The sequence below is a fragment of the Symphalangus syndactylus genome, chromosome 12, assembly GCF_028878055.3.
Source record: "Symphalangus syndactylus isolate Jambi chromosome 12, NHGRI_mSymSyn1-v2.1_pri, whole genome shotgun sequence".
In the NCBI taxonomy this organism is placed as follows: Eukaryota; Metazoa; Chordata; class Mammalia; order Primates; family Hylobatidae; genus Symphalangus; species Symphalangus syndactylus.
The window spans coordinates 144773392-144793079 of NC_072441.2; the positions used below are offsets into that span (position 1 = coordinate 144773392).

At 53.5% G+C, this 19688-nt stretch overlaps 1 protein-coding gene across 1 annotated transcript in view; it reads right to left on the reverse strand.

Moving 5' to 3' along the window:
• The window catches only part of NHSL3 (NHS like 3), a 34746-nt gene extending 23394 nt beyond the window's left edge, over positions 1–11352 (reverse strand). Inside the window, exon 1 of the mRNA XM_055255524.1 lies at positions 10992–11352. Coding sequence (XP_055111499.1) covers positions 10992–11226 — 235 coding nt within the window. The 5' untranslated portion in view covers positions 11227–11352. The remainder of the gene's footprint in view (positions 1–10991) is intronic.
• Positions 11353–19688: the final 8336 nt, after the last annotated feature.

The window sequence follows — 19688 nt, forward strand, 5'->3', positions numbered from 1 at the left end:
GGTGATATGCCTGCTTCGGCCTCCCAAAGTGCTGGGATTACAGGTGTGAGCCAGACCACCTGGCCTGTTAAATATTTTTTTAACCAGCCTGGCCAACATGGTGAAACCCTGTCTCTACTAAAAATACAAAAATTAGCCAGGCTTGGTGGCACACGCCTGTAATCCCACCTACTCAGAAGGCTGAGGCAGGAGAATCGCTTGAACCCAGGAGGTGGAGGTTGTAGTAAGCCAAGATCACACCACTGCACTCCAGCCTGGGCGACAGAGCAAGACTCCGTCTCAAAAAAAAAAAAAATGTGTGTGTGTGTGTGTGTGTATTTTTTTTTTTTCTTTAAAAAGGCCAGGTGTTGTGGCTCACACCTGTAATCCCAGCACTTTGGGAGGCCAAGGCGGGCAGATCACTTCAGGTCAGGAGTTCGAGACTAGCCTGGCCAACATGGTAAAACCTCATCTCTGCTAAAAACACAAAACATTAGCCAGGGTGGTGGCTCATGCTTGTAATCCCAGCTACTTGCAAGGCTGAGGTGGGAGGATTGCTTGAACCTGGGAGGCAGAGGTTGCAGTGAGCCGAGATCATACTACTGCACTCCAGCCTGAGCGACAGAGCGAAAAATTAAAAACAGAGAGATGAAAAGTCTTCTAGGCTGCCCGGGGCTCCCACCTCTGTCTCCTCCTCACAGGTGTCCTTGTGCTGAGGGACCTGCCCAGGGACCCACTGCCTGGGCGATGACTCTTCTTTACCATCACTTCTGCCCTGTCTCTCCAACTAGAGGCAACGTGGCAGAGCAGAGAGAGCACTGGGCTGGAAGTCTAGAGCCCTCAATTCTAGGCCCCACATGGCTTATCCTTTCTGCCACCAGAACAAGCCCCTCCACTATACCATGCTGCCTCTTATGCCCGATGGCTCCAGCAAACCCTTTTCCCTCCCTGCAAAATGTGAGAGTCAAAGCTAAACCCAACTCTCTCTGAGGCCCTTCTCTTGCTAGAGTCTCAGGTTGACAACAGTGCAGTCCTTGAAAGGCTGGCAAGTTATTCACCCATAGAAAATATTCACTGAGCATACAATGTGTACCAAGCTGCGTGTACACTTTGCACAGAGAAAATGGTCCTAGTGTCGAAGCTGAAAAAGACCTCAGAGATCAGCTAGCCAATTCCCTGAATTTATATAGATAGGGAAACTGGGGCCCATAAAAAGAACAGTTAGTATGGGGGAGTAGAGGGAATACCCAAGGATAAAGTCTAAATTTCCTGGCATGAATTCAGTGAGGACAGGTATGTGAAGAGGCTCAAAGGATGTCTGAAGTGCAGCAAGTTCCTTGGCCTTCACAGGAAGCACTGGAGGAGCTGCCCCTGCCCCTGCCCACCAGTTCAGCCTCATCTCTAGGCTCATCTCTGAGATGAGAATCTTCTCCTTCTCAGAGCTACAACCACACAAAACTGCTTGCCACCCTGCAGCACACAACTCCAGGCGTTCACCCCTGCCATCCCCTCTTCCACCTTGGCCTGGAAGGTGCCTTTTCATTCTCAATGCCCTGCTCTACATGCTGCTCCTCCATGAAGTCTTCCTTGCAGCCCCTCTTCCCCCAGCTCAGTGCTTCCTTAATGAAGGCCCCACAGACATTAGTGCTGCCTTCTGATATAGTACTGATCACACCCCAGGGCTCCCCTGCACCCCGTGTTCGCCATCCCAGAACTTGCCTTCAGACAATAGTTTTAGTATCTGCCTTTCCAACCAGAACAGCTTCCTGAAGAGCAGTGATTGTCTGACTCCTTTTAGTAACCCCAGGCTCAGCACATAGTAGGTGCACCTATGTGTGTAATAGAAACTGGTGGAGGTGGAGATGGTGGGGCTTGTAGATTAGCTGTAGTAGCAACAGTGACGCTTGCATACTGACGGAGGCAGTGATGATAGCACATAAATACTTTCACTGCAAAGGCGGTGCTTGCTCCAGGCTCCTGTGGGAGGAGTACTGCCCACTGCCAAGAACACAGGAGAGGCTGGGCTAGGACTGGTGGGAAGAAGTAGGTGGCGTGGAAGGCATAGGGACCAGAATTCCACGAACCACAAGAATGAGCTGGAATGCCTCGTGGCCCTCTTAGAAAATGCTGGGGAAGGCCGGGCGCGGTGGTTCACGCCTGTAATCCCAATACTTTGGGAGGCAGAGGCAGGCGGATCACCTGAGGTCGGGAGTTCAAGACCAGCCTGACCAACACGGTGAAACCCCATCTCTACTAAAAATACAAAATTAGCTGGGCATGGTGGCGGGCGCCTGTAGTCCCAGCTACTTGGGAGGCTGATGCAGGAGAATCGCTTGAACCTGGGAGTCGGAGGTTGCAGTGAGCTGAGATCGCACCACTGCACTCCAGCCTGGGTGACACAGCAAGACTGTCTCAAAAAAATAAATAAATAAAAGGGGCCGGGCGCCGTGGCTCATGCCTGTAATCCCAGCACTTTGGAAGGCTGAGGCGGGCGGATCACAAGGTCAGCAGTTTAAGACCAGCCTGGCCAACATGGTAAAACCCCATCTCTACTAAAAATACAAAAATTAGCTGGGCATGGTGGCGGGCGCCTATAATCTCAGCTACTTGGGAGGCTGAGGCAGGAGAATCACTTGAACCCAGGAGGTGGAGGTTGTGGTGAGCAGAGATCGTACCACTGCACTCCAGCCTGGGAAACAAGAGCGAAACTTCGTCGCAAAAAATAAAAAAGAAAATGGTGGGGAAGACCTCACTTGGCTAGACTTGGAGGAGGGGGTGTCCTAAGTAGACAGGAGGCCTCACTTAGTAATCTCCCTACCAGGAGCCTCCTGGGAATCACGCACTTTGCTACAAGATTCAGGGTTTAAATCCTCTGTGGGCTGAGCTGTCTCTATCGCCCCTTCCATGCCAAGCACAGAGCTGGGCACCCTGTGAGTGGGCTGACAGTCCTTTAATGAATCAGCCCCTCAGGACAGTGGAGTACAAGGGCATAGAGTACAGTGGGGTATAACTAACAATGGGCGGGGGGCGGACAGAGATTTCACTCCTACCCGAGGAAGCTGCAGGAACTTGGCTGACTTCCCCAAGTCTGCCAACAGGCTGGAGGTGGCCTTCGGGTCTGCACAAGGAAGGTGTGTGTCCCTGCTCCTCCAACCCCGCCATGTTCACTGTGGCCCAAATAACATACAATGCTTCCTCTTATTCGTTTTCTTTAGCATGTGACAGGCCATGAGCAGCTGAGACAGCTTTGAGGGTCTGGAGAGAGAGGGATTTCCAAGGAGCAGGTGCTGAGGGAAGGCTCTCACTCTGCCCTCTGCTGACAAGAAAATGCAGATTTTGGGGGTCACAGGGCTTGGCCACCACAGTTCAACCCTTGCTAGGAGCCCTGCTTCAGGGACTGCAGGGAGGGTATAGTGTGGGGAGAGCACACTGATTGGGTGCCCCTTTCAGGCCCAAGGGGAATTTCCAAGAGGAAGGTGAGGGACAGAGAGCTGGAAGGAGCCCCTAAAGGTGTTGAGGGGAGGGCAGGGAAGACTCCCTTGGCCTTGCTTCCTTCTCAGCTCTTCACACCCCTGGCAGAGGCACCTCTCTGGGATGGGATTTTCCATTTGAATTCTGAGCAAAGGAGTGAAGAAGCTGAAGGCCTGGCAGTTGTGGGCTTTTCTTCTGCCCTTGACACCAGATGGCCACGTGAACTTGAGCGTCACTTCCTCCTCTGGGCCTCAGCTGCCCCGTCTGTATGTACCATGAGGGCTCCCTATGACATCTCGGGCCATGAGCTCTGAGAGTCTAGGATCCAGAGATGCCCATCTCTGGGGGCCCATACTGGAGCATTACCTATCATCCAAGGCCACTTAGCCAGGCCTTGTGCTGGCCAGGGCAGAAGGACGAGTCTGTCAACCCAGTCTCTGCCCTTCGGGTATTCAAAATAGTGAGGTACAGCAATCCCTGGATCCCCACGGAACCCCAGATAGCCGGCTGGTCCCAAGTCCCCAGCACATGCTTTGCCTGACGCCAGTGCCACAAACCCTTCAATCCCAGCTTCCTTTCATCCTTCCATTTCGGCTCAAGTGCCACCTCCCCGGGGAAGCCATCCCTGACCTCCCTCAGAGATTGCCGTGCTTCCCCTTGTCACACTTAACCCTTAATTACTTGTTCAGCGTATTTTCCCCTCTACACACACACTCGTTGTGAGGTTCATGAAGCCAGGACTTTGTCTCTCTTATTCATCCCTAGGACAGTGCCTGGTATATAACACTTAGGAAATATTTGTGAAATCAGTGAGTGAGGGTCCCTCTCCCATCTGGACCCTAGGAAAACAATGTCCGTCCTTTCACAGGGGTCTGGGGGAGACAGAGCAGCCACCCTGTCACACTCTTTATTTTTTACATTTCTGGGAAGCCAAAATGTCACATTCTTATTGAGAAACCCCAAACTCCTCTAGGGAAACCACTCCCCTATTGGAGGTGTCCCATAGCAGAGGGAACTCAGCCCCTATTACATTGGTCTAGGCCCCAGGTAAGGACACTAAGGTGCCCTTTACCAAGAAGAAAGTGGCTGCAAAAGCATATACTGCCCAACCCCAACTCTCTTAAGCACCTGGCTCTAGGGTCTAGGGACAATAATTTCCCCTGGGAGTATTGCAGAGCTGACACTGACACCAGGCCCTGAGGGCTGAACAGGAGTTCACTGGATAGCAAAGTGAAGGGGAGCACATCCGAGGCAGGAGAAGCACCACAGGAACTGACACAGAAGGGGAAACACAAGGAGAGTTGACTGATGGGCAAACAGACACCATCCTGACCTCAGAAGGGCAAGGTGCCCACGATCCCAGAGACTGGACTCTCACTTTGCTTTGGAACTATCTAGGCCCCTTCCTCAGCAGAGAGAAATGACATTGTTCATAATGGACTCTCCTTACCTACCTTTTTTTTTGAGTTTTGAATGAAACTGTCGCCCAGTTGAACTCCTGTCGCCCAGGCTGGAGTACAGTGGCGTGATCTCGGCTCACTGCAGCCTCTGCCTCCTGGGTTCAAGTGATTCTCCTGCCTCAGCCTCCCAAGTACCTGGGACTACAGGCGCCTGCCACTACGCCTGGCTAATTTTTGTTTTTTGTTTTGAGACGGAGCTTTTTGCTCTTGTGGCCCAGGCTGCAGTGCAATGGCGCGATCACAGCTCACTGCAACCTCTGCCTCCTGGATTCAAGCTATTCTCCTGCCTCAGCCTCCCAAGTAGCCTGGGATTACAGGTGCGTGCCACCATGCCCAGCTAATTTTTTCATTTTTAGTAGAGATAGGGTTTCGCCATGTTGGCCAGGCTAGTCTCGAACTCCTGACCTCAGGTGATCCCCTCCCGCCTTGGCCCCCCAAAGCACTGGGATTACAGGTGTGAGCCACTGTGCCCGGCCATAATTTTTGTATTTTTAGTAGAGACGGGGTTTCACCATGTTGGCCAGGCTGGTTTTGAACTCCTGACCTCAAGTGATCCACCCGCCTCAGCCTCCCAAAGTGCTGGGATTACAGGTGTGAGCCACCGCGCCCAGCCACCTTACCCACCTTCCTATGACATCCAGGCCACTGGGTCTCAGTGTCTTACCTGGCTGGCTGGAGGTCAGCTCTCCTTTCCTGGACACAGCTCCCATCCCCATGCCTAGCCCCCAGCCCCTACAGGCTTGCTCCCTCAGCCCATTCTCAAACCCACAGAATCCTAGAACTAGCAAGAGTCTCAGAGGCCATTAAACCCCATCTTTGTCGGCCAGGCGCGGTAGCTCACGCCTGTAATCCCAGCACTTTGGGAGGCCAAGGCGGGCAGATCACGAGGTCAGGAGTTCAAGACCAGCCTGGCCAATACGGTGAAACCCCGTCTCTACTAAAAATACAAAAATTACCCAGGCATGGTGGCACGTGCCTGTAGTCCCAGGCTGAAGCAGAAGAATCGCTTGAACCTGGGAGGCAGAGGTTGCAGTGAGCCAAGATCTCGACACCGCACTCCAGCCTGGGCGACTGGGCGACAGAGTGAGACTCTGTCTCAAAAAAAAAAAAAGAAACCATCCGTGTCAAGACAGGGCATGTCTGGTCCAAAGAGGCGCAGGACTTACCCAAGGTCATACAACAGAGCAGAATTCAAACTCAGGGTTCTCTCCACAACTCCACATCACGAAAGGACAGTCCTCCCTGAGTGGCCAGAGGGAACTTGGAGAGGCCACAGTGAACTGACTGGAGTTAACATGGGGCTAAGTCAGCTAGGCCTGGCAGGGTGGCTCTCAAATTCTCAGTATCAGAGCCATGCCCACTCCCACCCCTCAGCCGCTGCCCACTGCACAAGAGAAACCCTCAGGAGGACTACATGCCCCTTTCCCCAAAACTGGTTTTATCTAAGACTCTAGAGAGGTCACCCCCCTCCAGAGTCAGAAACACAGCCATCATCATCTAATTGTCTTTGTAGAGTGTGGCCTCTGGAGGCAGATTGAGTGGTTCCATCGTTGTGATGCTGTGAACCTCACTTCCACATAGTTGGGGACCCTGCCTGTCTGGTCCTCTGGCGTTCGCATCACCTTGAACAGTGCCTGACACTACAGAGTAAAGAATATGTCTTCTTCAAATAAATGAAGCTGAGTGACCTTGGGCTACTTGCTCTCACCCCTTTTTTCTCACCTACAAATGGTGATAACTGTCCACCTCCCAGGTTGCTGTAAGGACATGGGAAGACTTTGATGAAAATGCCTGGCCAGGGTATATATAGCACATAGCAGCCTTCCTGTTACTTCTCTTTCCATTCAGATTAGCCGGGACCCTGCCCTCCTTCCATAGGCTGCTTGCCTCCTCCAGAAAGCCTCCCCTGATTATCTGCTGGGCTTCAATCCTGGCATCTGTCCCAGAAACACTTCCTACCCACACACTTGTCTAGAGTCCAGGTGATACTTCTGGAAGATATGGATTCCTGTTTGTTTCTGTTTTTTTAACTTTTTCTTTTTTTTTTTTTTTTGAGATGGAGTCTCGCTCTGTCGCCCAGGCTAGAGTGCAGTGACTCGATCTCGGCTCACTGCAAGCTCCGCCTCCCGGGTTCACGCCATTCTCCTGCCTCAGCCTCCCAAGTAGCTGGGACTACAGGTGCCCGCCACCACACCTGGCTAATTTTTTTTGTATTTTTTAATAGAGACAGGGTTTCACCGTGTTAGCCAGGATGGTCTCTATCTCCTGACCTTGTGCCACCCGCCTTGGCCTCCCAAAGTACTGGGATTACAGGCGTGAGCCACCGTGCCTGGCCTGTTTTTTAACTTTTTCTTATGTCCGCGTCCTCCTGTGGGACAAAGGTGAGGCTCTACCCTCTGTGAATCCCCCTCAATAATCATCATCATCATGGGCTGTTTTCCAAACAGGGATCAGGGTGAACTTAACTAATGCTCAGTCCTCAGCAGCATAACAACAGCAGAAACCTGCTGCCAGCTGCACCATGCTCCACAGTTCACAACGCACTTGCATTATCTGTTAGCTCATTTGATCCTGGAAAGGCCCCTATAAAGCTAGGATTTATTATCCCTATTTTACAGATAAGGAGACTGAGGCTTGGAGGGGTGAATAACCTGCCAGCATCTTGTAGCTTGAGAGGGGCAGACCAGGGCAGCAGAGTTGTCCTTTTCTTTTTTTTTCTTTTTTTTGAGACCGAGTCTCGCTCTGTCGCCCAGGCTGGAGTGCAGTGGTGCAATCTCGCCTCACTGCAACCTCCGCCTCCCAGGTTCAAGCGATTCTCCTGCCTCAGCCTCCTGAGTAGTTGGGATTACAGGCACCTGCTACCAGGCCCAGCTAATTTTTGTATTTTTAGTAGAGACAGGGTTTCACCATGTTGGTCAGGCTGGTCTTGAGCTCCCGACCTCGTGATCCACCCGCCTCGAACTCCCAAAGTGCCGGGATTACAGGTGTGAGCCACCACGCCCGATCAAGCAAAGTTGTTCTTAGGCCCAGAGCCCACTCCTTCCAGACTGGGTCCTTAGAGCTCAGGTGACTAAACTTATAAACACAGTCATAGCAACCCCTTGCATTTCGAAATATGGTGACTTCTCTTTAATATAATTTTTTTTTTTTTTTTTTTTTTTGAGTCTCGCTCTGTTGCCCAGGCTGGAGTGCAGTGGTACAATCTTGGCTCACTGCAACCTCCGCCTCCCGAGTTCAAGCGATTCTCCTGCCTCAGCCTTCCGGGTAGCTGGGACTACAGGTGCGCACCACCTTGTCTGGCTAATTTTTTGTATTTTAGTAGAGATGGGGTTTCACCGTGTTGCCCAGGCTGGTTTCGAACTCCTGAGCTCAGGCAATCTGCCCGCCTCAGCCTCCCAAAATACTAGGATTACAGGCATGAGCCACCGCGCCCAGCCTTTAATATAATTTTCACATGCTCTCTTGTGAGAATCTTGGTGAGACAGAAAGGTCACAGCCCCATCAAGGCAATGTCCAGCCAGAGGATACCCCCTTTCTTCCCCACAAGACAGTGGTGGAATTAGGGAGCCCACAGAGAAGCTGCTCATCCTACATCATGGGGCTTGCTAGTAGCTGGGCCAGGATTTAAACTCTCATTGGCCTGATTCTGATACTCTCCCTACTCTATCAAGTTCCCTCACTTCTCTCTCTGGGCCATTTCCCACCTGGAAAGTGAACTGAACAAGAAGATCGTCAAGCCTTACCTGCTGCTCTATGTCCTTGGGAGAGTCATGAAAACAGTCCCGATTTTTGAGGCAAGTGATTTGAGTTTAAATCCCAGTTTGGTCAAATCAGTCATTCACTGTCCCTGAGCCTCAATTTTTTCATCTGCAAGTGAGATCTTGACATATTCGGACTAATCAATAAATGTCAGACTTCCTCTCTTCTTCTAAATCTGTGCAAGATAGTGAGGTCAGCAAGGGAATCGTGGAAGACTGGTGCTCAAAACTCCATGACAAGCTCAGTTTTTCCATCTTACAGTAGGAGAGTCAGATTAGAGGAATCAAGACCTGCCTCTCGTAGGTCTTTGATCCAGAGATTGGAATGGAGGAGATAATGACTTCCCCAGCAAAGATCCCTGACCTCCCAGGACCCTGACCTCCCAGGAATCTCCTGTGTATCCCTCCTCCCCACCTCTCCCAATCTCCATTCTGAACATTCTCCCTGAAAGAGTTAAGCCTTCTGCAGGCTTCCCCTTCCTGGCCAGCGTTGCCAGTGGAGATTAGAGGGATCAGATTTATTTCTCTTAATAAACAGAAAAGAAGTTGGGCCAGGCAGGTGACAAGGAAACAATTGCAATAATAGGAGGCTGGAGTAAAAGGGAACAGGACTTCCTCCAGTCGTACCCAGGGCCACCTCCAGACCTGGGGAAACAACAGCCAGGGGCAAGGAGGTGTTACCCATGCACGTGGGCTCAAATCAGGCCGACATGCTGCCCCGAAAGCCCAGAGCCACCTGACACCAAACACAAGGCGAGAGGGAGGCCTGGCCACTGACCCAATGACCCCAAACCCAGGCTGTTGGAGCAGTGACCTACAGGCTCAGCTTTTCCAGCCCCCTGCCTCCCAGGCTGGTCTCCCAGAGGAAAAAGGTCCACTGCCCTGGAGTATACACTGCTAGTCCACTAGCCTTCTGCCTGCCAACCCTGACAGTCTGACCACAATCCATCCTGCTGCAATGCCCTCTTGATGAGATGGGGATGACTTCAGGCTGAATCCCAATGGGGCAGCCCTGGGACGGACTCCACGTCCTGTTGGGACTGCAGGGCCTTTGGAAACACCCCTCACCCAAATCCAATCCTCCCTCAGGGTTTGGCCCAGTCACTCCAGCCCCAGCACCCTCACTTCTATTTGTGGCTGTGCCGCAGGGAAGCAGGGCCCTTATCCAAAAAGAAGATCAAGCCGGATACAATCACACAAGAGGCTTTCCACCCTCTTCCTGACCCCTGAAGTGCTCCTTCTAACTCTCCCAGAAGAGGTGGTTAAAGGACACTGGGAGGGTAAACACAGGCAGAATGGGATGGGCCCGCACACCCGGCCATTTCCTCACCTCCAGCACTGCAGCAGCAGTCTAGGAAAGGTGGACTTCCCAGGACGGCAAGCCCCAAGGGAGCTCCACCCTCTTGCGAAGACTCAAGCCCTCCCCACTAAAAGGAAGACAGAAACTGGAAAATGAGGGAAGGCCCAAGAAAGGAACTGAAAGTGACCCCAGCAGGGATGGACCAGGTCGGCTTCCCCGCCTTTCAGGCTGCCCATCCAGGCCAGAGGAGGAGCCCAGGGGCTCAAATTCAGAAAGACTGAGAATTAGCTGTTTAAGTGCCCACCCCAACCCAGGTACAGCCTCTCCACTGAGCTTGGGCCTCAGTTTCCCCCATCTGTAAGCACACTTCCGACACTGGCATGTTTCTCCAGGGCTGGAAGAAGGAGTGATAGGGAGGGGCGGGTTGGTTCACCTTGGTGAGCTCACTACCCCAGGAGGTGATGTTTGTGGCCTGGCCCAGGTGAGCGTGAGGGAGGCCAGGTGGGAAAAGCCCGCACTGTTAAGAAGCTAAGGCAGGTTACACTGTGCTCCATGCGAGGTCCTTTGTGGGGCTGGAAATCCAGATCCAGCTGAAGCTGAAACTCTTTGTGAGTGCGGTTGACCTTCCAGACCCAGAGGGTCCCCACCAGAGACCCAAGGCCACCTGTCTCTCCCATTGGCCACAGGCCAGCGTTAAGTCTCTGACCCCCTGACTCAGCAGAGGGCAGAACCTGGATGAGCCTGGGGGAGGGGGAATCGCTACCAGCACTTCCTGCTCTGCCAGGGGATCCCTGCCCCAGCCGGGGGTCGCCTCCCCTCACAGCGGGGCAGGACTGGGTCTGGAAAGTGCGGAAGGCAGCGCAGGGTGGAGGTGTTCGGACTCAGCCCTGGCCTCTTCGCTTTCCAGCACCAGCTCCCGGGGGTCACCCCCCTCCAACACGCCGCGCGCGGACCCCCGGCAGAGCCCCCGCGGCCGCACCCTCGACGTCCCCCCGCGCTCAGCCCAGGTGCCGACCGCCTTACCTCGGCCTTTGCCCTTGGCCCTCTTGGCCTTGTCCTCCGCCTTCTTGGCCCGGGGGGCGGCCGGTTCGGCGCCCTCGGCCCCTGCCGCCTTCTTCTTGCGCCGCTTGCCCCGCAGCCAGCTGAAGGCGCGGCGGAGGCCGGACGCGCCGGAGCGGGACTTCTTCCTGCGCGGGGGGCCGCCCGGGTTCCCCGGCTCCTCGGCCGCAGGTGCGGCGGGGGGCGCGCGGGCCGCCATGGCAGGCGGGGGCGGAGCGGGCGGCGGGTCAGGCCCCCTGCGGCGCGGCGCCCATGCCGGGGGCGACCGCCGGGGACGCGCGCCCGGAGAAAAGTTTGGGCGGCGGAGGCCGAGCGGGCGGCGGAGAGCGGGCGGCGGGAGCGGCGCGGGAGGGGCCGGCCGGGCGGCGGGCGGGGCGCAGGCCGGCGGGGAGGGAAGGAGCGGGGCGGGAGCGGCCGCGGGGCGGGAGCGGCGCTGCCTGCGGCCCCTCCCCGCCTCCCCCGGGCCCGGCGGAGGGCGAGGTCCAGTCCCGAAAAGAGGGGGTCCCGGGAGCCCGGGGTCGTGCCCCCCGCTGGGGCCCGAGAGGGCGGGTCGTGGGGCCGCCCGGGAGGGGGCGGCACTGAGGTTCGGTCCCGCAGGGGGCACCGCGTGAGGTCTGTTCGGAAGAGGGTGGTATGGGGTGGGGACGGGAAGGGGAAGGGCGCAGGAAAGGGGGAGCGAGAGGCTGGGGTTGGACCCCGGGAGTCTTGGTATCCCAAGTTTGGGCTGGGAACAGGGGATTCTGGAATATTTTTTCCTGGAATAAGGGAATTTGGAGAATTCCTTCCAAGCCCCGACAGTGTTGGGGAGCTTGCGCCAGGAATAGAGGCTTCAGACACGTCCAAGACCTGTGACCCGCGGTGGGCACATCCCTCCCATCTGCTGACTGGGGTCGCCTCCTCGCTCTTTACCACACCTTCCAGGCTCCAACCATCTTCGGTGTGCAGCGGGGGCCCAGGCCCACTGTGTTCCTGCCTCACCCTTTGGTGGCAAGGATGAGGACAGCCGTTCCTCCGTTTACCCTTGGACTAGGCTTTGAGGCCCCAGGGCACTCCTGCCTGGACCAGGAGTTCCCACTGAGATGCTCAACACTAATTAGGGTTGAACTCTGGGCAGGTGAGAGGTGTGACTGGGAGGCTGGTAGGAAAGGGAACGTTTAAGAATCCTGAAATTGCTGTGCTCATTGCCTCCAGGCCTCTGGCTCTATTACAGCTGACCAAGCCCTTTTATATCATCTGATCACACGACAAGGGAAATGGAGTCCAGAAAGGGACAGAGGTAGTCAGCGGCAGAGGAGCCAAGATGGGCATCTGGCTCTTGTCTCAGCCTGGTCTGAGGCTTCAAACCCTAAGGGCTAGAAATTGCACTGGGGGCCAGCTGTGGGTTCAGCACCCTTGAACCCCCTCCGTCAGTCCCCAGAAGGACCTTGTGATGTCCATACCAGTGGGGTGGCCAGAATCACCCAATCTGACTCTGGTCACATGGTTTTCTCTTGGTCCTGGTCTCCACAAGGGCACGGGCCCATTTGTCTGGGCCACCCAGCCCAGTCAGCCCCGGCGCACTGTAGATAGCACTCACCATAACATTGCAGGATTACTAGAGTGCAGTGGGATCTCCCTAACCTGCCTTAGCCCCCTGCATGTCCCCAGGGGCTCAGCTGTGGTGAACCTGGGACATCACTGACACTCTCCCACCTGGGGGCTCTGGGGCAGACTACCCAGTGTCCATGCGGGGCCTCAGTTTCTTGTCTAACCACCATTCATTCAGATCCAGCCCACAATCCCAGAGCACCCGTTCTGGATCAGGAACCAGCCCTGTACTCTGGGTGCTCTTGACCTAGCCTAGCAGTAATCCTAAGAACCCAGCCTCTTCCTCTGTTAGTTGGTGAGGAAAGGGAATGTAGAGAACGCAGTTTTCAAGGGAAAAGTGTTACAGGTGCCAGGCGCGGTGGCTCAGGCCTGTATTCCCAGCACTTTGGGAGGCCCAGGCAAGTGGATCACCTGAGGTCAGGAGTTTAAGACCAGCCAGACCAACATGGTGAAACTCCGTCTCTACTAAATACAAAAACTTAGCTGGGTGTGGTGGTGCGTGCCTGTAGTCCCAGCTACTTGGGAGACTAAGGCAGGCGAATCGCTTGAACCCGGTAGGCGGAGGTTGCAGTGAGCCAAGATTGCACCATTGCACTCCAGCCTGGGCGACAGAGCGAGACTCTGTCTCAGAAAAAAAAAAAAAACTTATTAAGAATTTCAAGGTCTGCCATAGTGGCTCATGTCTGTAATCCCAACACTTTGGAAGGCCAAGGTGGGAGGATTGCTTGAGCCTAGGAGTTCGAGACCAGCCTTGGGCAACATGGTGAGAGCTCATCTCTCCAAAAAAAAAAAAATTGTTTTTCATTAGCCAGGTGTGGTGGCACGTGCCTGTGGTCCTAGCTACTCACTCGGGAGGCTGAGGTGGGAGGATCCCTTGAGCCCAGGAGGTCAAGGCTATAGTGAGCCATGTTCGCGCCACTGCACTGCAGCCTGCTAAACAGAGTGAAATCTTGTCTTTTGTTGTTGTTGTTGTTTCTTTCTTTGTTTTTTTTGAGACCGAGTCTTGCTCTGTCACCCAGGCTGGAGTGCGGTGGCACCATCTCGGCTCACTATAACCTCCACCTCCCGGGTTCACGCGATTCTCCTGCCTCAGCCTCCTGAGTAGCTGGGACTACAGGCACCCGCCACCACGCCTGGCTAATTTTTGTATTTTTAGTAGAGACAGGGTTTCACCATATTGGTCAGGCTGGTCTCGAACTCCTGACCTCAGGTGACCCACGCGCCTCAGCCTCCCAAAGTGCTGGGATTACAGGTGTGAGCCACCGCGCCTGGCCTGACCTTGTCTTTTAAAAAAAGAATTTCAAGAGGCAATAGCAGGCCGGGCAAGGTGACTCATGCCTGTAGTCCTAGCACTTTGGGAGGGTGGGGCAGGTGGATCACAAGGTCAGGAGTTCGAGACCAGCCTGGCCAACATAGTGAAACCCCGTCTCTACTAAAAATACAAAAATTAGCCAGGTGAGGTGGCAGGCGCCTGTAATCCCAGATACTTGAGAGGCTGAGGCAGGAGAATCACTTGAACCTGGGAGGCAGAGTTTGCAGTGAGCCAAGATCATGCCATTACACTCCAGCCTGGGCGACAAGAGTAAAACTCCGTCTCAAAAAAATAAAATAAAATAAATAAAAATACAAAAAAATTAGCAGGGCATGGTGGTGCTTGTCTGTGGTCCCAGCTGCTCGGGAGGCTAAGGCAGGAGAAACACTTGAACCCAGAAGGCAGAGGTTATAGTGAGCTGAGATGGTGCCACTGCACTCCAGCCTGGGTGACAAAGCGAGACTCCCTCTCAAAAAGAAAAAAAGGTCAGGCGCAGTGGCTCAAGCCTGTATAATCCCAGCACTTTGGGAGGCCAAGGCAGGTGGATCACAAGGTCAGGAGTTCAAGACCAGCCTGGCCAAGATGGTGAAACCCCATCTCTACTAAAAATACAAAAATTAGGCCAAGTGCAGTGGCTCAAACCTGTAATCCCTGCACTTTGGGAGGCCGTGGCAGGCGGATCACCTGAGGTCGGGAGCTCGAGATCAGCCTGACCAACATGGAGAAACCCCATCTCTACTAAAAATACAAAAATTAGCCGGACGTAGTGGCGCATGCCTGTAGTCCCAGCTACTCTGGAGGCTGAGCAGGAGAATCGCTTGAACCCGGGAGGTGGAGGTTGCAGTGAGCCGAGACTGCGCCACTGCACTCCAGCTTGGGCGACAGAGCAAGATTCTGTCTCAAAAAAAAAAAAAAAAGACGCAACAGCAAAACATTCAACCAAGCACAGAGCCTTTCTGAGCATGGGCTATGGGTAACTCACAGTTCGCATGCCCTGCCAGTGTCTCATATAATTCCTCAGCGAAATTCCCCTCCAACTAGAATTTCCAGGAATCAACCCACAGATTGGATCCTCTGGTTTGGAGGTAGGGAGAGGAAGAAGGGAAATGAGGAGAGGTCAGGGTTGTATTCCCTTCACTGCTCCTGACGCCAGCACCCCGAGATTCTCACTTCTCATCCCCCGCCCAGACCACCCTCAGACCAGCAGGCCCAGCTCTCCCTCTTGCCCCCTGGCCTAATGGACAGACATGCTTCTGAGCCACCCAGGGAGGGCTAGCCTAGGAAGAGCTAGCCTGTGTCTCAGCTGCAGCTGAATCCTGCTGCCTGGATTAATGATTGCTCAGCTCAGCTACATGTCTTTGCTGGCCTTGCAGGCAGCTGAGGGAGCTGACTTCCCAGCAGTCCCTGTGGATAGGGCCCAAAGTTCAACCTGGAGCCAGGCTGTCACCTGACCAGGAAAGAAACTTCCAACCTGTCCCCAGGGAGGAACCAGCAAAAACCAGGCTTGGGGCAGCATCCCAAGGGCCCTCCAGCTTTGCCCCTCCGTTTGGGGAAAGCCCAGGACCACCCCGATGTTGCCCTCACACACACCAATCCCCCTTTCCACTTGGGAGACCTGCCTTCCACAGGAGCCAGCTTTGTCCTCTGCTGGGCCTGGCCTCCTTCCACAAAGACTCCTCATTCCAGACAGGGCAGCCAGGCCAAAGGTGTGGCTGAGCCTCCTACATTTTACAGGGAAGACCAGGAAGGGACAGACAGCCTTGGGATGGGTGCACCTGTGGCTTCCCTCAGTTCTTAGACCAATTGCAGGGGCCGGAATTGAACCAGAGGGCAGAGCAATCCTGCATAGTTGAAAGTTGGGAGGGGGGAGATGTAGGTCCCAGCCAGCATTCTTATGTCCCCTAATCCCTGGCTCTTGGCATCTGTGGCAGCCGTCTTAACATTTCAAACAACCTCCCTGCTGAGGTCTTCTTTGATCCTCTAGGCATCTCTTAGAATCAAGCCCCAAGCCTAATTCCACCCATTTTTCCTCCCGCTGAGTTGAGAGGAGAAATGGCTCACATAGGGTGTTAGTGGTGTGTGGCCAGATCAAATGGAGCCTTATGGGTTCCCAGCTTTAAGTTGGTGCCAGCTCCTAAGAAAAGAGAGGAGGGGGAAGAGGTGAGGGTGCAGGGAGAAAGGAGAGAACAGAGAGGGAGTTATTGCCACCACCCAGTCTCTAGTGTGCAATGGGTTGTGTTTCCCTTCGTTCTTTCAGCAAATATCCCAGCTACTCAGGAGGCTGAGGCACCAGCATTGCTTGAACCCGGGAGGTGGAGGTTGCAGTGAGCCGCGATCATGCCACTGCATTCCAGCCTGGGCAACACAGTGAGAATCAGTCTCAAAAGAAAAAAAAAAAAAAAGTACATCAGGGTTCTCACTGATGTACTTTTTTTTTTTTTTAATTTTATTTATTTATTTTTTTGAGACGGAGTCTCGCTCTGTCGCCCAGGCTGGAGTGCAGTGGCGTGATCTCAGCTCACTGCAAACTCCACCTCCCGGGTTCATGCCATTCTCCTGCCTCAGCCTCCCGAGTAGCTGGGACAACAGGTGCCCGCCACCATGCCCGGCTAATTTTTTGTATTTTTAGTAGAGACGGGGGTTTCACTGTGTTAGCCGGGATGGTCTCCATCTCCTGACTTCGTGATCCGCCTGCCTCGGCCTCCCAAAGTGATGGGATTACAGGCGTGAGCCACTGCGCCCGGCCTACATATGTATATTCTAAAGTAATTATTGAATCCTAGAATGAGAAAACTACGTGGGGCAAAAGAATCCCTACAGCTAGGCCGGGCGTGGTGGCTCACGCTTGTAATCCCAGCACTTTGGGAGGCCGAGGCGGGCAGATCACGACGTCAGGAGATCGAGACCACGGTGAAACCCCGTCTGTATTAAAAATACAAAAAATTAGCCTGGCGTGGTGGCGGGCGCCTGTAGTCCCAGCTACTCGGAGAGGCTGAGGCAGGAGAATGGTGTGAACCCGGGAGGCAGAGCTTGCAGTGAGCCGAGATGGCACCACTGCACTCCAGCCTGGGCGACAGAGCGAGACTCCATCTCAAAAAATTAAAAAAAAAAAAAAAAAAAAAAAGAATCCCTACAGCTAACCTGGTTCTCATTATTTTGGTCTTGCCACTAACTTGCTAAGTGTGTACTTGGGCAACAAGACATTGCCCTCTCAGGGAACCAGTTTCCCCATTCTGAACATCCAGTTTTACCTAGGGAAGGAGTGTGTGTGGAGGTATTTGAGTATGTTGGGGTGTGGGGCTGCAGTGCACATATGCAGAAGCCTTATTAACTCATCCTCACCACCCACCCCATCCCAGCACTGGGCCCAAAGGGGGCCCTGCAAAACCACTGAACTGCCCAAGTTCGAAGGCGGAGGCGGGTTGCCATGGAGACACGTTTTGTTTCCCCAACTGTCTGGCTGCATCTGACAAACACGAAAAGCTCAGCCAGATGGACACTGACCTAGGCTGAGAGAGCAGGGATTTCCTGACCCCAAGATTCAGAGGTCTCTCTGCTCTCTAAAGAGAGGGGCTTGGTTCTTCTCAGAAACAGGAAAATGATCCATCTGGTCTGCCAGCTGGGAAGGCTACGTGTCGGGGGCTGCTGGCTGGAGCCCCTCGCTAGGTGTTTGCAGACACGCACTCCACCAGTCCTGGGCAGCAAGCCCTGTGCCCAAGGGCAGGGCTACGAGTGCAACACCCACACTCAGGGCCTTCTGGAAGCGGGGGGAGGGATTGAAATGTGTGGGCAGAGCTCTCCGCCCACAGATAGGAGAACAACTGGATGTGGACTCTTAGTGACCCCAGCTCCCACCCCCACATCTACACAGATGTACACACAAACACTGAGACACAGACAGAGGTCGACAAACCTACCTACACGCCACTTCACAGCGGCACATCCAAATATGTGGGTACATATACCGATATGCAAGCCCAGATACACACTGCCACACCTAGATACCCATAAACACTCAGATATGCTAAGGCAGACTGACATCTAAACACATGTAAGCTGGCCACAGTGGCCCACGCCTGTAATCGCAACACTTTGGGAGGCTGAAGTGGGAGGATTGCTGGAGCTCGGCAGTTTGAGACTAGCCTGGGCAACATAGGAAGACCCCCATCTCTACAAAAGTTTAAAAATTAGCTGGGCCGGGCACGGTGGCTCACGCCTGTAATCCCAGCACTTTGGGAGGCTGAGGTGGGCGGATCACGAGATCAGGAATTCGAGACCAGCCTGGCCAACATGGTGAAAACCCTGTCTCTACTAAAAATACAAAAATTAGCCAGGTGTAGTGGTGGGCGCCTGTAAACCTAGCTACACAGGAGGCTGAAGCAGAAGGATCACTTGAACCCAGAAGGTGGAAGTTGCAGTGAGCTGAGACCGTGCCATTGCACTCCAGCCTAGGCGCCAGAGCGAGACTCTGTCTCAAAAAAAATAAAAAATGAAATAAAATAAACACATATAAATAGACACAAACAGAAGCTGAGATACACAGCTACACCCCACACACATACATATCACCAATACGCCCAAGCATATACTCACTTATACAGAGACATACAGACACACATACACAAATGCATACATTTCCAGATGCACAGACATTCACCAATATAAGAACAGAATACACACAGATGCTTAGCAGCCCATAAACCACAGACAGGCCGGGCGTGGTGGCTCATGCCTGTAATCCCAGCACTTTGGGAGGCCGAGGCAGGAAGATCACAAGGTCAGGAGATCGAGACCATCCTGGCTAACACAGTGAAACCCCATCTCTACCAAAAATACAAAAAAAAAATTAGCCAGGCGTTGTGGTGGGCACCTGTAGTCCCAGCTACTCCAGAGGCTGAGGCAGGAGAATGGCATGAACCCGGGAGACGGAGCTTGCAGTGAGCCGAGATGGTGCCACTGCACTCCAGCCTGGGCAACAGAGAGAGACCATGTCTCAAAAAAAAAAAACAAAAACAAAAAAAAAAAAACACTACAGACAGATTCAACCAGGCCCCATAAACAAACATAGATGTAAAGAGCCAAACACAAGTAGAAACACAGTTCCAGGCCAGGGGAAGAGAGGAGAAAGGAACTAATACTTGGTGAGAGCCAATTTTGCAGCAGACAGCGTGAGAACAGTTTTGCCTGTAGGATCTTTTTAAAATCCTTCCAATAATCTGTAAAGTTGGTAGGATTATCCCTGCTTCTTACAAATGCAATAATATACATGCTTATAAAGGCCCAGATAATACAGGAGAAAACAGGATACAATGTGAAAGTTCCCCATCACATACCCCTTTCCCACCCCACCCCATCCACTATTAATGAGAAGGGTAGCATAAACCCCTCCGGCCTTTTTCTTTTCTTTTTTTTTTTTGAACTGGCACCCGGGCTGGAGTATAGTGGCGCAATCTCAGCTCACTGCAACCTCCGCCTCCCAGCTTCAAGTGATTCTCCTGCCCCAGCCTCTCAAGTAGCTGGGATTACAGGTGCCTGCCACCACGCCCGGCTAATTTTTTTGTATTTTTAGTAGAGACGCGGTTTCACTATGTTGGTCAGGCTGGTCTCAAACTCCTGACCTCATGATCTGCCCTCCTCGGCCTCCCAAAGTACTGGGATTACAGGCATGAGGCACCACACCTGGCCTTTTTTTTGTTTTTTTGTTATTTTGAGACAGAGGTTCACTCTTGTTGCCCAGGCTGGAGTGCAATAGTGCAATCTCG